Genomic DNA, 18,007 nt, shown 5'->3' on the forward strand with positions numbered 1-18,007 from the left:
AATCAGCAGTGTCTACTATAGGGTAAGCACTGTGCTGGGGATACTAATGTCAGTAAGAAACGGTTTCTGTTTTCAAGGAACTTATTGTCTACTGCAGATGTGATCATATCACTGTTGTTGAAACTACTAGGGAGGAGTCGTTTTCCAGCTTACTTACTTTTTCACTTAAGTCTTTATTTATTTTAAAGATTTTATTTATTGGAGAGAGAGAGTGAGCGAGAGAGCATAAGCTGAGGGAGAGGCAGAGGGTAAGAGCCCTGATGTGGGGCTTGATCCTGGGACCCTGGGATCATGACCTGAGCTGAAGGCAGACACTTAACTGACTGAGCCATCCAGGTGCCCCTAAGTCTTGTCTTTAAAATGTTTTATTTAGTGTACTTCTGAAACTTTATACTTCTCTATCTCCAATTTTCATAGCTTCAGAAACTGAGGTAGCATAGTCATTAGAGTGTACGCTTTGGACCCAGACTACCTGGGCTAGAATCACGACTCCAGTTTCTTAGCTATGTGACCTTAGGTTAAGTAACCACTTTATGCCAGTTTCCTCTTCCATTATAAAAGCGAGTGAATCATTATATACTAAGTGCTTAGAACAGTGGCAGGCATACAGTAAGCACTCAATAAATGTTATTGTTATTAGTTCTTCTAAAAATCAGAAACAGTCTGATTCTGAATTTTAGGGGTAAATTATAATTGCTATTCATTAGTCTTTATAGCATACCAAAAACACAGGCTTCTGGTGTTAAGTGTAGATATTTATTAATATTACAAAACTTTTTCTTGGGCGTCTGGGTGGCTCAGTTGGTTAAGCGACTGCCTTCGGCTCAGGTCATGATCCTGGAGTCCCGGGATTGAGTCCCATATCAGGCTCCCTCCTTGGCGGGGAGTCTGCTTCTCCCTCTGACCCTCCCCACCTCATGCTCGCGCTCTCTCTTTCTCATTCTCTCTCTCTCTCAAATAAATAAAATCTTAGAAACAAAAAACAGCAAAAAAAAAAAAAAAATTTCTTAAGTAATCTCTACACCCCGTGTGGGGCTCGAACTCACAACCCCGAGATCAAGAGTCATATGCTTTTTTTTTTATTTTTTTATTTTTTTATTTTATTTTTATTTTTTAAAGATTTTATTTATTCATTCATGAGAGACAGAGGGATAGAGAGAGAGAGAGAGAAGCAGAGGGAGAAGCAGGCTCCCAAGGAGCAGGGAGCCTGATGCAGGACTCGATCCCAGGACCCTGGGATCATGACCTGAGCCGAAGGCAGACGCTTAACCATCTGAGCCACCCAGGCGCCCATATGCTTTTTTTTTTAATAAAGAATTTCCAGTTTCTAATAACATGAACTCAAGAGCAAGGTGTTGCCCAGAGGTAAGAGAATAAGTGCAGTGTGTGTCAGTAAAATTGGGAAGGAGAGAAATAAGACCATATAAGGAAGTGGATGCCTTTGTGACAGAACCTACATCCTTTCTTTAACATAATTTTCTAGAGTTTAAGAAGTTGAAACATGGACTTAATACTGATAAATTTATATATAAACATGCTAATTTGATTTTTAAATCTCTGAGCACAGATACATGATTGTGGTTTATATTTAAGTTCATGAAAATTATGCAGGTACTTTAAAGTAAGAATAATTGATTTTCTCTTCTGTTTAAAAGTTGTATTTCTCAGAATCATAATGATAATTGATCTATATAAACAAAATTGCCAAAGCAAAAGAAAATCTGACTTTGTTACAAATACCTTAAATTTTTTTGGTCCAAAAGAGGTATAAGCAGTTAATTCTTTAAAATTACCAAAAGGCAGACAATGGCATAGGTTTATTCCAGGTTTATTTAAAATTTTAATTTCAAATGAAGTGTGTGACACTGATACATAAAAATACAAAGATGGCAAATAACCTAGTTCTTCTTCTTGGTTTGTTCAAGCCTCCAGGCACCAGTCAAATATCGAAGTCGTATAAAAAGTAGGTCCTTGCCCATTTGTAGCCAGCTCCAAAATGGAACTAATTTAGAACCTGCGATTTAAAAATAATTAAAAATGAATTAACTTAAATAAACTCTGGAGAAAATATATCAGTTTAAAATTACATTTTAGAAGTCAGTCAAATGACTTTGTGACCTTCTAGTCACCTTATTTTTTATATTATGTATGCATGTATATATTTATGTATATATTTAATTCCATCTATACACTTAAAAATGATTTTTTAGGACAAATTTTCATGTTTTACATGCTACTTTTCAGTCTCATGTACTGCAGAGAAGCAGGTACATTTCCACACACAATATAAATTAATAATCTGGGATAAGAAATCCAAGACAAAAACCCAATTTTTATTCTAATTCTACCAAAGACTGTCAATCAGCTAAAAGAAACACAATCTTAGCTAGGACATCTTGTCCAGTGGTTGCCAAATGGTAGTGTGCCAAGCTGACTATAGGAGGTCTGCCTCCTGGAGCATGTTTTAAAAGCTTGTCTTCCTTGATTTTATCCCATGGAATTGTTTTTTTATTAAGTCAAGAGTAGACTGCAGGTCAGGTAACTGGGTGCTCGATGTGTAAAGGGTCATGGCCAATATCAAAATACTAATCACTGACAATTTTCTAGATTTAAGTCCAAATACTCTAGCTTCTTCCTCTTCTTCACCCCCAACTTTATTGAGGTATGACTGACAAAATTGAAATATATTCAAAGTGCAGAATGTATGGATTTGATATATATACATATATACACAATGTATATATTTCTGTACACATACTGTAAAATGATTACCATAGCCAAATTAATTAACACATCCACCTTAATTTTATTTGAATCATTTACAAAAAAATTAGACATTTTCAAAGCTAAATTGAGTGGTTTCTCTAATAATACAAACAAAATATCTTGGAAGTTAAATGAAACTGGGAATGCTCTAAATTGTGGAGATTTCAGATGGCCCTTAGGGAGGAGGGACTGAGGGTATATGGCCAAGGATTCTGGGAATGACTAATATAAAACTACTCACTGAGTGCCCGTTAATGAAAAGTAATACATAACTATCTCTGAAATGTACATGAGCAAATGATGTAAATATGAAACACATTTTTTACTTTTTTCCACTTCAATTTCCCACAGAGTCTATGCTGGACATAGATTAACACAGATAACAGCAGATCCTTGTAAGTCTGAGCAGTCCTTTATCGGCTTCTCAATCCCCTTTGATCTCGGCAGCTACTATGGAGAGTAGTTAAATTTTTGTAAGTTAAATTTGATTCAACAAGACTCCAAGAGGTTTGAATTTGTTCTAGACTATATAGTTTGTATGATCCCCAGACCTTCTCCTGTCCCTAAACACCCACAGTTACAGAACAATAATGGCAAATTACAACAAAGACTTTCTAGGAGGAAGCCACGCTCAGCAGGGGTGGGGTGACTCTGAAAGTCTCCAGGTGATTGTTAACTGCTTCCACACTGTGAATTAATTTTAGAGCATTCTAATGTAAGTAAGGAGAAAACTAGAATATATTTTAAGTTCTACAAATTATATGCAGTCTAAGCTTCTTTAAACAGGAATTATTAAGAATTATGACAGATTTCTCATTATTAGAAATCTTAGAGATTTTCACATTTTTTGGATATATATATACTGGCTCTGAATGGACTGTGGACATTTGGAGTAAAAACGACTATAATTCCTTATTTAGCTCTGCACGGTGGCTTGTAGGTACTCAATACCTACTGAGTAATGAAATAAGACCATACTAAATAAAAGGTGATACAAACAAAATTTATCTCAAAAGACTGATCAACATTGCATCTAGCCTCAGATTACCATGATCCTGTCTGCTGCAGAAGTTTTACTGAATTTCTTCCGACAGGTATTCGATAGAAGACCCCGGGAAGAGAATGCAGGGAGAAGGCAGTAAGCCATTTGGAGGGTGGAGGGGATTAGGAGGGGAACTCTATGGAAACTGCCCCTCTCAGTCAGGTCAGCTGAGTAGGCCCTGATGGAGTAGCCAGCTAACTTTACTGGACAACTGTATTGTCGCCTACCCCCCACCCCACTTAAGATCAGCTGTAACATGAACAATATGCTCACCTTCAATTTCAGTCCAGTTGACAGCAATTTCTGCTATTGGAATTTTAAAGAACTGTGCTATGTAAAGTAATTCTACATCAAATGCCCTGAAACAGAAAATATATTTTTATTTTTAAAAAGACAAATAGAGTGTAATTAAATCTCTACCTTGGCATGTTTTACAGAAGCTTATAAAGGAGATATATAGCTTATATAGTAAAACTGAAAGTCAGATTCATAGAAAGTCAAATAAAAGGTTAAGTAGTTCAGGAGCTTCAAGGTAAATAATTTAGTGTGTCACTGCATAACATTTAAATGAGAAATATGGTGTCTCTATCATAACTCAGAAACTCCCAGAGGTAAAATTGGCCTGTTGGGCTCTAAGAGAAAACTTAATCATGCAAATTTTCAAGATTGATGGTTTTCAATCCCAGGCTTAACTAGCTCAAGGTATAGAATTGATAACATTTTCAACTGAGAGCTGATAAAACAGAACTCTGAGCAGCTCTTGGAGAAAAATGTCAATCACTTTAGAGTCGCTTGATTACATTCGTCTACCACCAAAGGATCAAGATTTCTTTTTTAAATACGGGGTTCCCTACGGCCTTTTTTCCTTTTCCTTTCCCCATGCCATTCTGGGCAAGCAGTACTACCAGCCTTTGAAGTGAAAAGCCACTTTAGATTAGTCTGAAATGCTCTTTGGGTATAACTAAATACATACACGGGAATTAGATATATTGTCTCATTTTAACTTACATTGTTAAAATCATCTCTAGTCTGAATTCCCAGTTCCTCCTTCCTTCTCCCTATGAAAGGCTCTGAAAACTCCTCCTCAGTTACCCCTTGGTTTAGGTGAAATCTGCTTTCCCTAAAGTTTCTGAACCCTGACTTAGAAGTTTTCTTGGATTCTGCTTATAAATTCTCTGAAACCAGTTTCTTCCTCTCAGTGGCAGTGAGCTCAGAGAGAGAAACAGCACTACCTGTTAAACTTTCTTCATGCTCTTGTAACCAAAAGCGCTGGAGGCCTTTACTGTTTTGCTTTCTTCTTGCTCTGTTAAGCAAACCCCCGCCCCCCACCTTCTAGACTGCATGGAACATACTTCAAACTTCCAGGGGTTGGTTTTAAAATATTACCACAAACAAAAAAATACCTAAAACCCACTTCTATTTGATTTTCCTGATCCCAGACAACTTGAATTTGGGAGCTTTGTCTTTTTGGCCACAAAACTACTACTGTCCATTCTGTGACTAGTTTAAATCCCAAGTATTTGGATAATTCAATATGAAAACTATTTTTTTAATGCTTTTTCTTATCCTAATAAAATATTTACTTAAGATGATAAAACCATCTACAAAAGCGTTCTTTGTGTTGTTAAAAAGACTGTGTAAAACTTCTGTTAACTAGCCTGGGACACTCAAGAAAGGAGGAAATTATTTGTATTAAGCCTGGTTAACCCTTAATCCTTTCCTTTAACACAAAACAAAACAAAAAATACCTAAAAGGCTGAATTAGTTCTAATGATACTCAATAATCTGAACAAGATTATTAAGTACTATTCTAAGGATATCAGCATATAGTGACTTATCAAAGACATAAAACAACATAAGAATGATGAGTAGGAAGGAGTGGGGGAAAAAGCACTGATTAATTGAATTTATATTAAAAAAATTGAAAGGGGGGCGCCTGGGTGGCTCAGTTGGTTAAGCAACTGCCTTCAGCTCAGGTCATGATACTGGAGTCCCGGGATCGAGTCCTGCATCGGGCTCCCTGCTCGGCGAGGGGCCTGCTTCTCCCTCTAACCCTCCCCGCTCTCATGTACTCTCTCTCTCTCTCTCTCATTTTCACTCTCTCAAAATGGATAAATAAATCTTAAAAAAAAAAAACTGAAAGGGCTCTTCGTCTTCTATTACTTTTACTCTATCCTCCTCTTTTAACATTTTAAGACATGAAGATGTTTACTTAAAAAAATGCATAGTTCACATCACCATATAGTAAGAGACTAACCTGTTACCAAAGAAAACAAAATTAAAACACCAAGGATTTCTGGATAGAGCCTTATGCTATTGTACAGAAACAGTATAAGGGTTAGTCTCCAACTCAGATGCCTTCATGTGTTTTTGCAGATGTAGGGAGGGCAGAACCACTGTTTTCTTTTGTTACTCAGTTCCTGGTAAAGCTGTGACCTCACAGATGTATTCCTGAAGAACAAAGAGCGTGTTGATGCTCTGTTAAAGACAGCAGACACACACATACCCTACTGCTCCCTTCTGAAATCCCACTAAAATTAAAACAACAATGATGGAATAAACACATAAGAACAAAGAAGGGATGAAAGTAATAAAAAAAACATGAAACTTAGAAAGTAGCTGGACAACTGGTAACTAGGAAACGTAGGTTGTGACAATGCGAGAAGCCTAGAACAGAGGAATGGGTACCGCAGAGCCCCCCAAAGTTTCCGGCATCATTGGCCTCGCTGCAGATGATGTCTGCAAGTGGTGCAGGTGGGGCTTCAAAAGGGAGGACTCACGGAAAATCTCTAGGAGATTCTCTTTTGCTCAGGTTGGTTCTGTGAATGCTGGCAGCCAGGCTCCTATCTCCCAGGCAGGAAATCCAGAGATCCCACTTTTGTGAAAACAACCAGCCCAAAAGATAATGACAGCTGGGAGTTTCCCACACCAAGTGGCCCCACTACTTAATCTGTAGTGACATCAACCAGTTGATCAGAGTTCTCTGACCATGCACAGAGCTTCCGATGAACTTTTCAGGACCATACTAGACACGTGAGAATAGAGGTTCCACATCTGTTTTATAGGAGGGAAGAGAAAAAAAGTATGCATTTACAGATTTAGAGTAGCATGAAAAAGAGCCACACTAAGTGCCTGAAATCGTGGTATTTCAAAACACTGTGGAGAAAAAGCTTCCAAAAGGAGCTGGGAACAACATGCATAGACAAAGAATTGAGATTCAGATTACTGTCAGAATTGGACTTCTCCACAGAAACACTGAGTGCCAAAGACAATAGGGCAATGCTTTCAAAATCCTGAGGAAAAATGATTTCCAACCTGGAATGCTTTCTCCAGCTATTAGGCAAATGGGAGGGGAGACTAAAGGTACGTTTCACATGCAGGGTCTCAAGGTTTCTTTCTCCAATGTTTAGGAAGTTTAATAGAGGATGTGCTCTACTGCAATCGGGGTGCAAACCAAGGAAAAGGAAGAACAGGGACTGTGCAGCAGACCAGAGAACAACTAGAAAGGTGAGAGCCAACGAGATGTCTCCAAGAAAAAGGTGAAACTGATGTGTGATCTGGTGCATGGGAACATAGGGAGATACCCTCTACTTCGCACAGAGTGTGAGCCTAACTGACAGGTCCATAGTAAAGTGGCTGACAGAAACTCCAGATATTTATTATCTTCAGGAAAACAGAAAGTATAAGACAGGTAATATAATCATATTGCATACTATGGCTCAAATATGAATTATCTTTACACAGCTATACCAATCAGTTGTGATCTAACCACAAATTCTGTAGAAACTGCTTTAGGAGGATACGTGTGAGGGTGTACAGGGGTTTAGGAGAACTACATACTTATCTGTTGATTTACTTTGGAAAGTAATATCTAAAACCGAAAAAAGGAGACAGGGCTATGCAAACCCATTATTTTGAGTATGAAAGCAAATACCACAAAGAAATAGCAGAGAGTTGAAAGTGACTATAGTTAGGAAGTAGGAATTAGGGACAGAGGGAGATGGGGCAAGGGACGATGACTTTTTAGTATAAGCCTTATTTCCGGAACTGACTTTAAATTATTAACATGCATAACATTGATTTTAAATAAGTATTCATCAGAAGAAAGTACATTTCAAGGAATCCATTTTTTTAAAGATTTTATTTATTTGAGAGAGAGAGAGCGCGCGCATGGTGAGGGGGAGAGACGGAGAGAGAGAAAATCTTTTTTTCTTTTGTCTTTAAATTTTTTATTGTTATGTTAATCACCATAGATTACATCATTAGTTTCTGATGTAGTGTTCCATGATTCATTGTTTGTGCGTAACACCCAGTGCTCCATGCAGAGCGTGCCCTCTTTAATACCCATCACCAGGCTAACCCCTCCCCCCACCCCCTCCCCTCTAGAACCCTCAGTTTGTTTTTCAGAGTCCATCGTTGAGAGAGAAAATCTTAAGCAGACTCCCTGCTGAGCAGGGAGCCTGATATGGGGCTCGATCCCAGGACCCTGAGATCACGACCTGAGCGGAAGAAGGCAGATGCTTAACTGACTGAATACCCGGGTGCCCCTAAAGGAACCCATTTTTAAAATTACTTATAAATTGGGTCCAATTATACTTTAATAGTAAATGGAAAGAATTTACATGAGATACAGTTCTGAGGATGGAGATTATGTATATACTTATATATTTAACATTACATATATCTTTAATGTTTAGCATAACCCATACTCAGGTCTGTAATTTTTTTTAAGATTTTATTTATTTATTTATTTGAGAGAGAGAGAGAGAGAGAGAGAGAGAGAGAGAGAGAATGAGATAGCACAAGCAGGGGGAGCAGCAGAGGGAGAGGGAGAAGCAAACTCTCAACTGAGCAGGGAGCCTCATGTGGGACTCGATCCCAAGATCCTGGGATCATGACCTAAGCTAAAGGCAGACACTCAGCCGACTGAGCCACCCAGGTGCCCACCTGCCCAGTCTTTTTTTTAAAATATTTTATTTATTTATTTGAGAGAGAGAATGAGATAGAGAGAGCACATGAGAGGGGGGAGGGTCAGAGGGAGAAGCAGACTCCCTGCTCAGCAGGGAGCCCGATGCGGGACTCGATCCCGGGACTCCAGGATCATGACCTGAGCCGAAGGTAGCCGCTTCACCAACTGAGCAACCCAGGCACCCCACCTGCCCAGTATTTTAACTAGAGCTTGATGATCTGGTTTGGAGAGTGAGGGTTGGCTGCCCTAAGGAAGAACTGAAAAAGAAGTTGAGAAGGGAAGGGTCCCCATGTGGAGACAGATTATGCAGCACCTCTCAAGGCCATAGGAAGGCACTGGGAAGCCACTGAAGGGTTTTAAGCAAAAGAGGTGCATTTGATTGATCACTTTTAATTTTTGAAAAGACTCCTTGGGTTGGGCTATAGCAAAGGCAATGATGGTGTCCTGGATGGTGGTGGGGAAGATGAAGAGAAATGAAGGGACAGCTTCTGTGTGTCAGTGTTACTCACTAAACAGGCAGAGAGCTGAGGCGAGGTCTAGGATAACGACAAGCCGGAGGACCAGGATATGTCAAGAGACAGCGCTCAGAAGTATGGAACACTGTTGATGGGTTCATTAAGACACTAAGTGGTCATATCAAACTTGACCACTAGGTTTCCTGACGGGAGGTCCCTAGATGCTGAGATGGAGGGATGGGGAAAATCTGTATTGAGGTGGGGTGAGGCATGAATGGGAAGAGAGAAAACAGAAGACATAGAGCACTCTTTCAAGAAAAGACTGGCTGTGAAAGAAGGCTGGAGCTAGAGGGGGCTGTCAATGGAGAGAGGGTTTTTTTTTTTAATGGCAAGAGAAATTTAAGCTTGTTTTAAAAAACTGATGGGAAAGAATATGGTTGACAGGAAAAGACAAGACAAATAAGCGAACAGGATGAAGTTCTTAAGGAGGTAGAAGGGGATGCAGAGGTCGAAAGAGTGGTTGGTCACAGGCAGGAGAGGGAACTTACTACTAAAAAGGAAAGAATGGAAAGAAAATGGGTGCCCTCTTCTGTTCTGATATTTCTGAGCTTTTTTTTTCTTCAAAGGAAAATACAGAAGCCTAAGGAAACAGGATGTTTTCAGGCCTTTCGATTTGTACTGTCCATAATTAAGGTGAATAAATTAACTCTATGCCATATGTTTAGTTTGAGATTTTGAAAATAAGATCCAACTCCGTAAAAGAATAAAGGTATGGATTACCTTTACATATATACGTGTCAATTCTGTTTAAACCTCAGTGTTCATTCTGAGAATATAGGGCTGCTTCTCATGACCTGGAATAGCAGCCGTATAAGACATGCCCAGTACATCTGGTTAGGAACTCACCATCGTTCAATGTGTAGAGATGAGAACGTCCGTGAAGCTGCTTCTCGAGTAAATAATTTGAACCCACACTGTGTGTCTCTGATTCCTTTGACACAAAGGAACCACACCAGAAAGTGGAACCCATACATGAGCAGAGTACGGAAGTAAGAACGCTGAAACAAAGACAAAATATAAATGACTTTTCCATTAATCTGTAAAGGACAATTGAAAGCACCTGGCTGTAGACAAATTGCATTTTAACATTTAATTGGCTGGGTAGATCTGACATATGAACACCATTGTTTCATTAGTTTCACTGGCAAAGTATATTATAGAAACTTTGAGAATGCCTACTGCTTAGAGCAGGGCAGAGGTACCAGGGAAATAATTATTCATTTCCTGCAGGTTCAAGAAGAATCAGACAAGAATCACAGTACCTGTGAGAGGTCAGGGCTTTAATCTACCAGGAGCATACTATAACTCTTTTGGGCTGCTGTGAGCAAGGAGAGCATCTAATTCATCTATACATTTTGTGCCTCTTTGCCCAGATATATTTCAGGTTCAAAAAGGCGACAGTTGGGGCTCCTGGGTGGCTCTGTCAGTTAAGGGGCTGCCTTCGGCTCAGGTCATGATCTCCAGGCCCCGGGGTTGAACCCTGGGTTGGACTCCCAGCTCAGTGGGAGGTCTGCTTCTCCCTCTCCCTCTGCACCGTCCCCCCGGCCCATTCGCCCCGCCCCCCCGCACTGTGCTTGCTTGATCTCTCTCAAATAAATAAAAAATATTTATAAAAAAAGGTGACAGTTACTGGAATATCTTGGAGACATAAAACACTATGATTTAAACCTAAAGTTCTTTGTCTAGTTAGTGAGAATACTGATAAAAGAAATACAGCAAAGTGTCAAAAAGTCACAGACTGAGAAGGAATCTGAAACAATAGTCTCTCTAGTTAGGTATGACAGATATCTGATAAATATATTTTAATGATTTTCAAGTTTCTTTTTTTTTTAATTTTTAAATTGTTATGTTAATCATCATACATTACATCATTAGTTTTTGATGTAGTGTCCCATGATTCATTGTTTGTGCATAACACGCAGTGCTCCACGCAGAACGTGCCCTCTTTAATACCCATCACCAGGCTAACACATCCCCCTCCCCTCCTCCCCTCTAGAACCCTCAGTTTGTTTTTCAGAGTACATCCTGTCTCATGGTTCATCTCCTAATCTGACTTACTCCCCTTCATTCTTCCCGTCCTGCTATCTTCTTCTTTTTCTTTTTTCTTAACACATGTTGCATTATTTGTTTCAGAAGTACAGATCTGTGATTCAACAGTCTTGCACAATTCACAGCGCTCATCATAGCACATACCCTACCCTATGTCTATCACCCAGCCACCCCATCCCTCCCACCCCCCACCACTCCAGCAATCCTCAGTTTGTTTCTTGAGATTAAGAATTCCTCATATCAGTGAGGTCATATGACACATGTCTTTCTCTGATTGACTTATTTCACTCAGCATAACACCCTCCAGTTCCATCCACGTCGTTGCAAATGGCAAGATCTCATTCCTTTTGATGGCTGTATAATATTCCACTGTGTATATATACCACATCTTCTTTATCCATTCATCTGTCGATGGACATCTTGGCTCTTTCCACAGTTTGGCTATTGTGGACATTGCTGCTCTAAACATCGGGGTGCACGTATCCCTTAGGATCCCTACATTTGTATCTTTGGGGTAAATACCCAGTAGTGCAATTGCTGGATCGTATGGTAGCTCTATTTTCAACTGTTTGAGGAACCTCCATACTGTTTTCCAAAGGGGTTGCACCAGCTTGCATGCCCACCAACAGTGTAAGAGGGTTCCCCTTTCTCCGCATCCCCGCCAACATCGGTCGTTTCCTGACTTGTTAATTTTAGCCATTCTGACTGGCGTGAGGTGGTATCTCATGGAGGTTTTGATTTGGATTTCCCTGATGCCGAGCGATGTTGAGCACTTTTTCACGTGTCTGTGGGCCATTTGGATGTCTTCTTTGGAAAATGTCTGTTCATGTCTTCTGCCCATTTCTTGATTGGATTATTTGTTCTTTGGGTGTTGAGTTTGATAAGTTCTTTATAGATTTTGGATACTAGCCCTTTATCTGATATATCATTTGCAAATATTTTCTCCCATTCTGTCGGTTGTCTTTTGGTTTTGTGGACTGTTTCTTTTGCTGTGCAAAAGCTTTTTATCTTGATGAAATCCCAATAGTTCATTTTTGCCCTTGCTTCCCTTGCCTTTGGCAATGTTTCTAGGAAGAAGTTGCTGCGGCTGAGGTGGAAGAGGTTGCTGCCTGTGTTCTCCTTTAGGATTTTGATGGACTCCTGTCTCACGTTTAGGTCTTTCAACCATTTGGAGTCTATTTTTGTGTGTGGTGTAAGGAAACGGTCCAGTTTCATTCTTCTGCATGTGGCTGTCCAATTTTCCCAACACCATTTGTTGAAGAGACTTTCTTTTTGCCATTGGACATTCTTTCCTGCTTTGTCAAAGATGAGTTGACCATAGAGTTGAGGGTCCATTTCTGGGCTCTCAATTCTGTTCCATTGATCTATGTGTCTGTTTTTGTGCCAGTACCATACTGTCTTGATGATGACAGCTTTGTAATAGAGCTGGAAGTCCGGAATTGTGATGCCGCCAGCTTTGCTTTTCTTTTTCAACATTCCTCTGGCTATTCGGGGTCTCTTCTGGTTCCATACAAATTTTAGGATGATTTGTTCCATTTCTTTGAAAAAAGTGGATGGTATTTTGATGGGGATTGCATTGAATGTGTAGATTGCTCTAGGTAGCATTGACATCTTCACAATGTTGGTTCTCCCAATCCATGAGCATGGAACGTTTTTCCATTTCTTTGTGTCTTCTTCAATTTCTTTCCTGAGTATTTTATAGTTTTCGGAGTACAGATCCTTTGCCTCTTTGGTTAAATTTATTCCTAGGTATCTTATGGTTTTGGGTGCAATTGTAAATGGGATCGACTCCTTGATTTGTCTCTCTCCTGTCTTGTCGTTGGTGTATAGGAATGCCACTGATATCTGTGCATTGATTTTATAGCCTGCTACTTGACTGAATTCCTGTATGAGTTCTAGCAGTTTTGGGGTGGAGTCTTTTGGGTTTTCTACATACAGTGTCATATCATCTGCAAAGAGTGAGAGTTTGACTTCCTCTTTGCCGATTTGGATGCCTTTGATTTCTTTTTGTTGTCTGATTGCTGTGGCTAGGACTTCTAATACTATGTTGAATAGCAGTAGTGAGAGTGGACATCCCTGCCGTGTTCCTGACCTCAGGGGAAAAGCTCTCAGCTTTTCCCCATTGAGAATGATATTCGCTGTAGGTTTTTCATAGATGGCTTTTATGATATTGAGGTATGTACCCTCTATCCCTATAGTCTGAAGCGTTTTGATCAAGAAAGGATGCTGTACTTTGTCAAATGCTTTTTCTGCATCTATTGAGAGGATTATATGATTCTTGTTCTTTCTTTTGTTAATATATTGTATCACGCTGATTGATTTGTGGATGTTGAACCAGCCTTGCAGCCCAGGGATAAATCCCACTGGGTCATGGTGAATAATCCTTTTAATGTACTGTTGGATCCTATTGGCTAGTATTTTGGTGAGAATCTTTGCATCCATGTTCATCAAGGATATTGGTCTGTTAATTCTCCTTTTCGATGGGGTCTTTGTCTGGTTTTGGGATCAAGGTAATGGTGGCCTCATAAAATGAGTTTGGAAGTTTACCTTCCATTTCTATTTTTTGGAACAGTTTCAGGAGAATAGGTATTAATTCTTCTTTAAATGTCCGATAGAATTCCGCTGGGAAGCCATCTGGCCCTGGGCTTTTGTTTGTTGGGAGATTTTTGATGACTGCTTCATTTCCTTAGTGGCTATAGGTCTGTTCAGGTTTTCTATTTCTTCCTGGTTCAATTCTGGTAGTTGATACGTCTCTAGGAATGCACCCATTTCTTCCAGGTTATCTAATTTGCTGGCATAGAGTTGCTCATAATATGTTCTTATAATTGTTTGTATTTCTTTGGTGTTGGTTGTGATCTCTCCTCTTTCATTCATGATTTTGTTGATTTGGGTCCTTTCTCTTTTCTTTTTGATAAGTCTGGCCAGGGGTTTATCAATCTTGTGAATTCTTTCAAGGAACCAGCTCCTAGTTTCGTTGATCTGTTCTACTGTTCTTTTGGTTTCTAGTTCATTGATTTCTGCTCTGATCTTTATTATGTCTCTTCTCCTGCTGGGTTTAGGCTTTATTTGCTGTTCTTTCTGCAGCTCCTTTAGGTGTAGGGTTAGGTTGTGTATTTGAGACCTTTCTTGTTTCTTGAGAAAGCCTTGTATTGCTATATACTTTCCTCTCAAGACTGCCTTTGCTGTATCCCAAAGATTTTGAACAGTTGTGTTTTCATTTTCATTGGTTTCCATGAATGTTTTTAATTCTTCTTTAATTTCCTGGTTGACCCATTCATTCCTTAGTAGGATGCTCTTTAGCCTCCATGTATTTGAGTTCTTTCCGACTTTCCTCTTGTGATTGAGTTCTAGTTTCAACGCATTGTGGTCTGAAAATATGCAGGGAATAATCCCAATCTTTTGGTACCGGTTGAGACCTGATTTGTGACCTAGGATGTGATCAGTTCTGGAGAATGTTCCATGGGCACTAGAGAAGAATGTGTATTCCGTTGCTTTGGGATGGAATGTTCTGAATATGTCTGTGAAGTCCATTTGGCCCAGTGTGTCATTTAAAGTCTTTATTTCCTTGTTGATCTTTTGCTTAGATGATCTGTCCATTTCAGTCAGGGGGGTGTTAAAGTTCCCCACTATTATTGCATTGTTGTCAATGTGTTTCTTCGCTTTTGTTATTAATTGCCTTATAAAATTGGCCGCTCCCATGTTAGGGGCATAGATATTTACAATTATTAGATCTTCTTGTTGGATAGACCCTTTAAGTAGGATATGGTGTCCTTCCTCATCTCTTATTACAGTCTTTGTTTTAAAATCTAATTTGTCTGATATAAGGATTGCCACCCCAGCTTTCTTTTGGTGTCCATTAGCATGGTAAACTGTTTTCCACCCCCTCACTTTCAATGTGGGGGTGTCTTTGGGTCTAAAATGAGTCTCTTGCACACAGCATATTGATGGGTCTTGTTTTTTAATCCAATCTGATAGCCTGTGTCTTTTGACTGGGGCATTGAGCCCATTTACATTCAGGGTAACTATTGAAAGGTATGAATTTAGTGCCATTGTATTGCCTGTAAGGTGACTGTTACTGCATATTGTCTGTGTTCCTTTCTGATCTATGCTGCTTTTAGGCTCTCTCTTTGCTTAGAGGACCCCTTTCAATATTTCTTGTAGGGCTGGTTTCGTGTTTGCAAATTCCTTTAGTTTTTGTTTGTTCTGGAAGCTTTTTATCTCTCCTTCTATTTTCAATGACAGCCTAGCTGGATATAGTATTCTTGGCTGCATATTTTTCTCGTTTAGTGCTCTGAAGATATCTTGCCAGTCCTTTCTGGCCTGCCAGGTCTCTGTGGATAGGTCTGTTGCCAATCTAATATTTTTACCATTGTAGGTTACATATCTCTTCTCCTGAGCTGCTTTCAGGATTTTCTCTTTGTCTCTGAGACTCGTAAGTTTTACTATTAGATGTCGGGGTGTTGACCTATCATTATTGATTTTGAGAGGGGTTCTCTGTGCCTCCTGGATTTTGATGCCTGTTTCCTTCCTCACATTAGGGAAGTTCTCTGCTATTATTTGCTCCAATATACCTTCTGCCCCTCTCTCTCTTTCTTCTTCTTCTGGGATCCCAATTATTCTAATGTTGTTTTGTCTTATGGTATCACTTATCTCTCGAATTCTGCCCTCGTGATCCTATAGTTGTTTATCTCTCTTTTTCTCAGCTTCTTTATTTTCCATCATTGGGTCTTCTATATTGCTAATTCTCTCTTCTGCCTCATTTAACCTAGCAGTTAGTGCCATTTTTTATTGCACCTCATTAATAGCCTTTTTGATTTCGACTTGGTTAGATTTTCGTTCTTTTATTTCTCCAGAAAGGGTTTCTCTAATAACTTCCACGCTTTTTTCAAGCCCAGCTAGTATCTTTAAAGTCATGATTCTGAACTCTACGTCCGACATCGTACTAATGTCTGTATTGTGTAGGTCCCTGGCTGATGGTTCTACCTCTTGTTCTTTTTGCTGAGGTGATTTTTTTCATCTTGTCATTTTGTCCAGAGGAGAATAGATGAATGAGAGAACAAAATGCTAACAGGTTAACAACGTCCCCAGCAAATATACTGTATACAAATCAGAAAAGACCTGAAACCAGGGGAAAAGAAAGGGAAAGAAAGAAAAAAGAAAGAGAAAAAAAAAGATAAAAACAAAAACAGAACAATACAAAAAAAGCAGAATATGATCAAATATGATCAGGCTAGTGCATGATCAGTGCCACACACTAGATTTTGGGTGTATTTCGGTGTGTTAGAAAAAAGTGCCTCCTAAAATTTTAAAGGAAGAAAGACATATATGTACAAAATAAGGGTTGATACAATGAAGGGATGGAAGATGACTGTAAAGATGAAAATTATAAAACATTTTATAAAAGGAATTGATAAGTTGTTTGAAAAAGGAAAGAAGATTTAAAAAAAAAAAGAAAAAAAAGGGAGAGAATGTGATCAGGCAGGAGACTAGAACAAAGCCATACACTAGTGATTTAGGGTATATTTTGATCTGTTAGAAGAAACTGTATCTCAAAATTTTAAAGAGAGAACAACATATATATATGCCAAAAATAAGGGTAACTACTATGAAGGGATAGAATATGACTCTAAAAATGAAAAATAAAAAATGTTTTTTTTTAAAAAGGGATTGATAAGATGTTGTTTGAAAAAGGGAAAAAGAAAAATTAAAAAAAACCAGTTAAAAAAATTAACTTTGATAACTAATGTATCATGGTAAAAAAAAGCCATGAATTCTATGTGCAGTATTCCCCTAGTGCTGGAGTTCTCCCGTTCTCCTTGATTGGTAAACTTGGTCTTGGCTTGCTGGCTGTTCGTGCTGATCTTCTGGGGGATGGGCCTGTTGCCGTGGTTTCCAAATGTCTTTGCCAGAGGTTGAATTGCCCCGCCCTTGTCGGTCTGGGCTAAGCAAGCTGCTCGGGTTTGCTCTCAGGAGCTTTTGTTCTCTACAAGCTCTCGGTACAGCTCTGGAGGACCAGGGTGAAAATGGTGGCCTACCAATCTCCACCCGGAGGAGCTGAGAACTCGGGGCCCGCTCCTCAGTGCGCCCCCAGAGAAAAGCAGTCACTCCCGTCTCCCCAGTCTCCGGCCGTACTCCGTGCTCACCCGGCTTGTGACCGAGTGTTTCTATCTCTGGCACTCGACCCCATGTGGAGTCTCCAAACCCAGCAGATCCCTGCGGTGCGCTCCTGAGCCACTGCTCCCAGGGGAGGAAGGGGAGTCTCCCCAGCTCTGCCGCTTGTTGGGTCCCTGCTGGAGGAGCAGTGGCCCGACTGGGCTGCGGATCACAGTTTATGGTCACCCCGAGCTGAGAGCCCGCGCCTCGGCTCCGTCTCTGCAGCCGGCTTCCCCGCTCCGATACCTGGGAGCTCTGCTGCACTCAGTCTCCCCCGGTCTTTCTGTGACCCCGAGGGTCCTGAGACCACACTGTCCCGCGAGGATTCCACCCCCCGCTTAGCCACTGCAGTGACGTCCCTCAGCGGAGCCAACTTCTAAAAGGTCCGATTTTGTGCTCCGCGGCTCTATTACTTGCCAGAAGCGGCCGACAGAGGCCCCCTCCCCCGCCGTCTATCCTCCCGAATATCGCCTCGGATTTACTTCTCCGCACGTCCTACCTTCCAGTAAGTGG

General features: G+C 40.1%; 1 protein-coding gene across 1 annotated transcript in view; it reads right to left on the minus strand.

Annotated features, from left to right (window-relative positions):
• Positions 1–1,812: 1,812 nt before the first annotated feature.
• The window catches only part of ALG5 (ALG5 dolichyl-phosphate beta-glucosyltransferase), a 45,726-nt gene continuing 29,531 nt past the window's right edge, over positions 1,813–18,007 (minus strand). Inside the window, exons 8-10 of the mRNA XM_028107199.2 lie at positions 10,139–10,290; positions 4,082–4,167; positions 1,813–2,014 (exon numbers count right to left, since the gene is read on the minus strand). Coding sequence (XP_027963000.1) covers positions 1,899–2,014; positions 4,082–4,167; positions 10,139–10,290 — 354 coding nt within the window. The 3' untranslated portion in view covers positions 1,813–1,898. The remainder of the gene's footprint in view (positions 2,015–4,081; positions 4,168–10,138; positions 10,291–18,007) is intronic.

Source organism: Eumetopias jubatus, unplaced genomic scaffold (genome assembly GCF_037043125.1).
Source record: "Eumetopias jubatus isolate StellerSeaLion01/CBP00866 unplaced genomic scaffold, mEumJub1_p1.0 scaffold_3, whole genome shotgun sequence".
In the NCBI taxonomy this organism is placed as follows: Eukaryota; Metazoa; Chordata; class Mammalia; order Carnivora; family Otariidae; genus Eumetopias; species Eumetopias jubatus.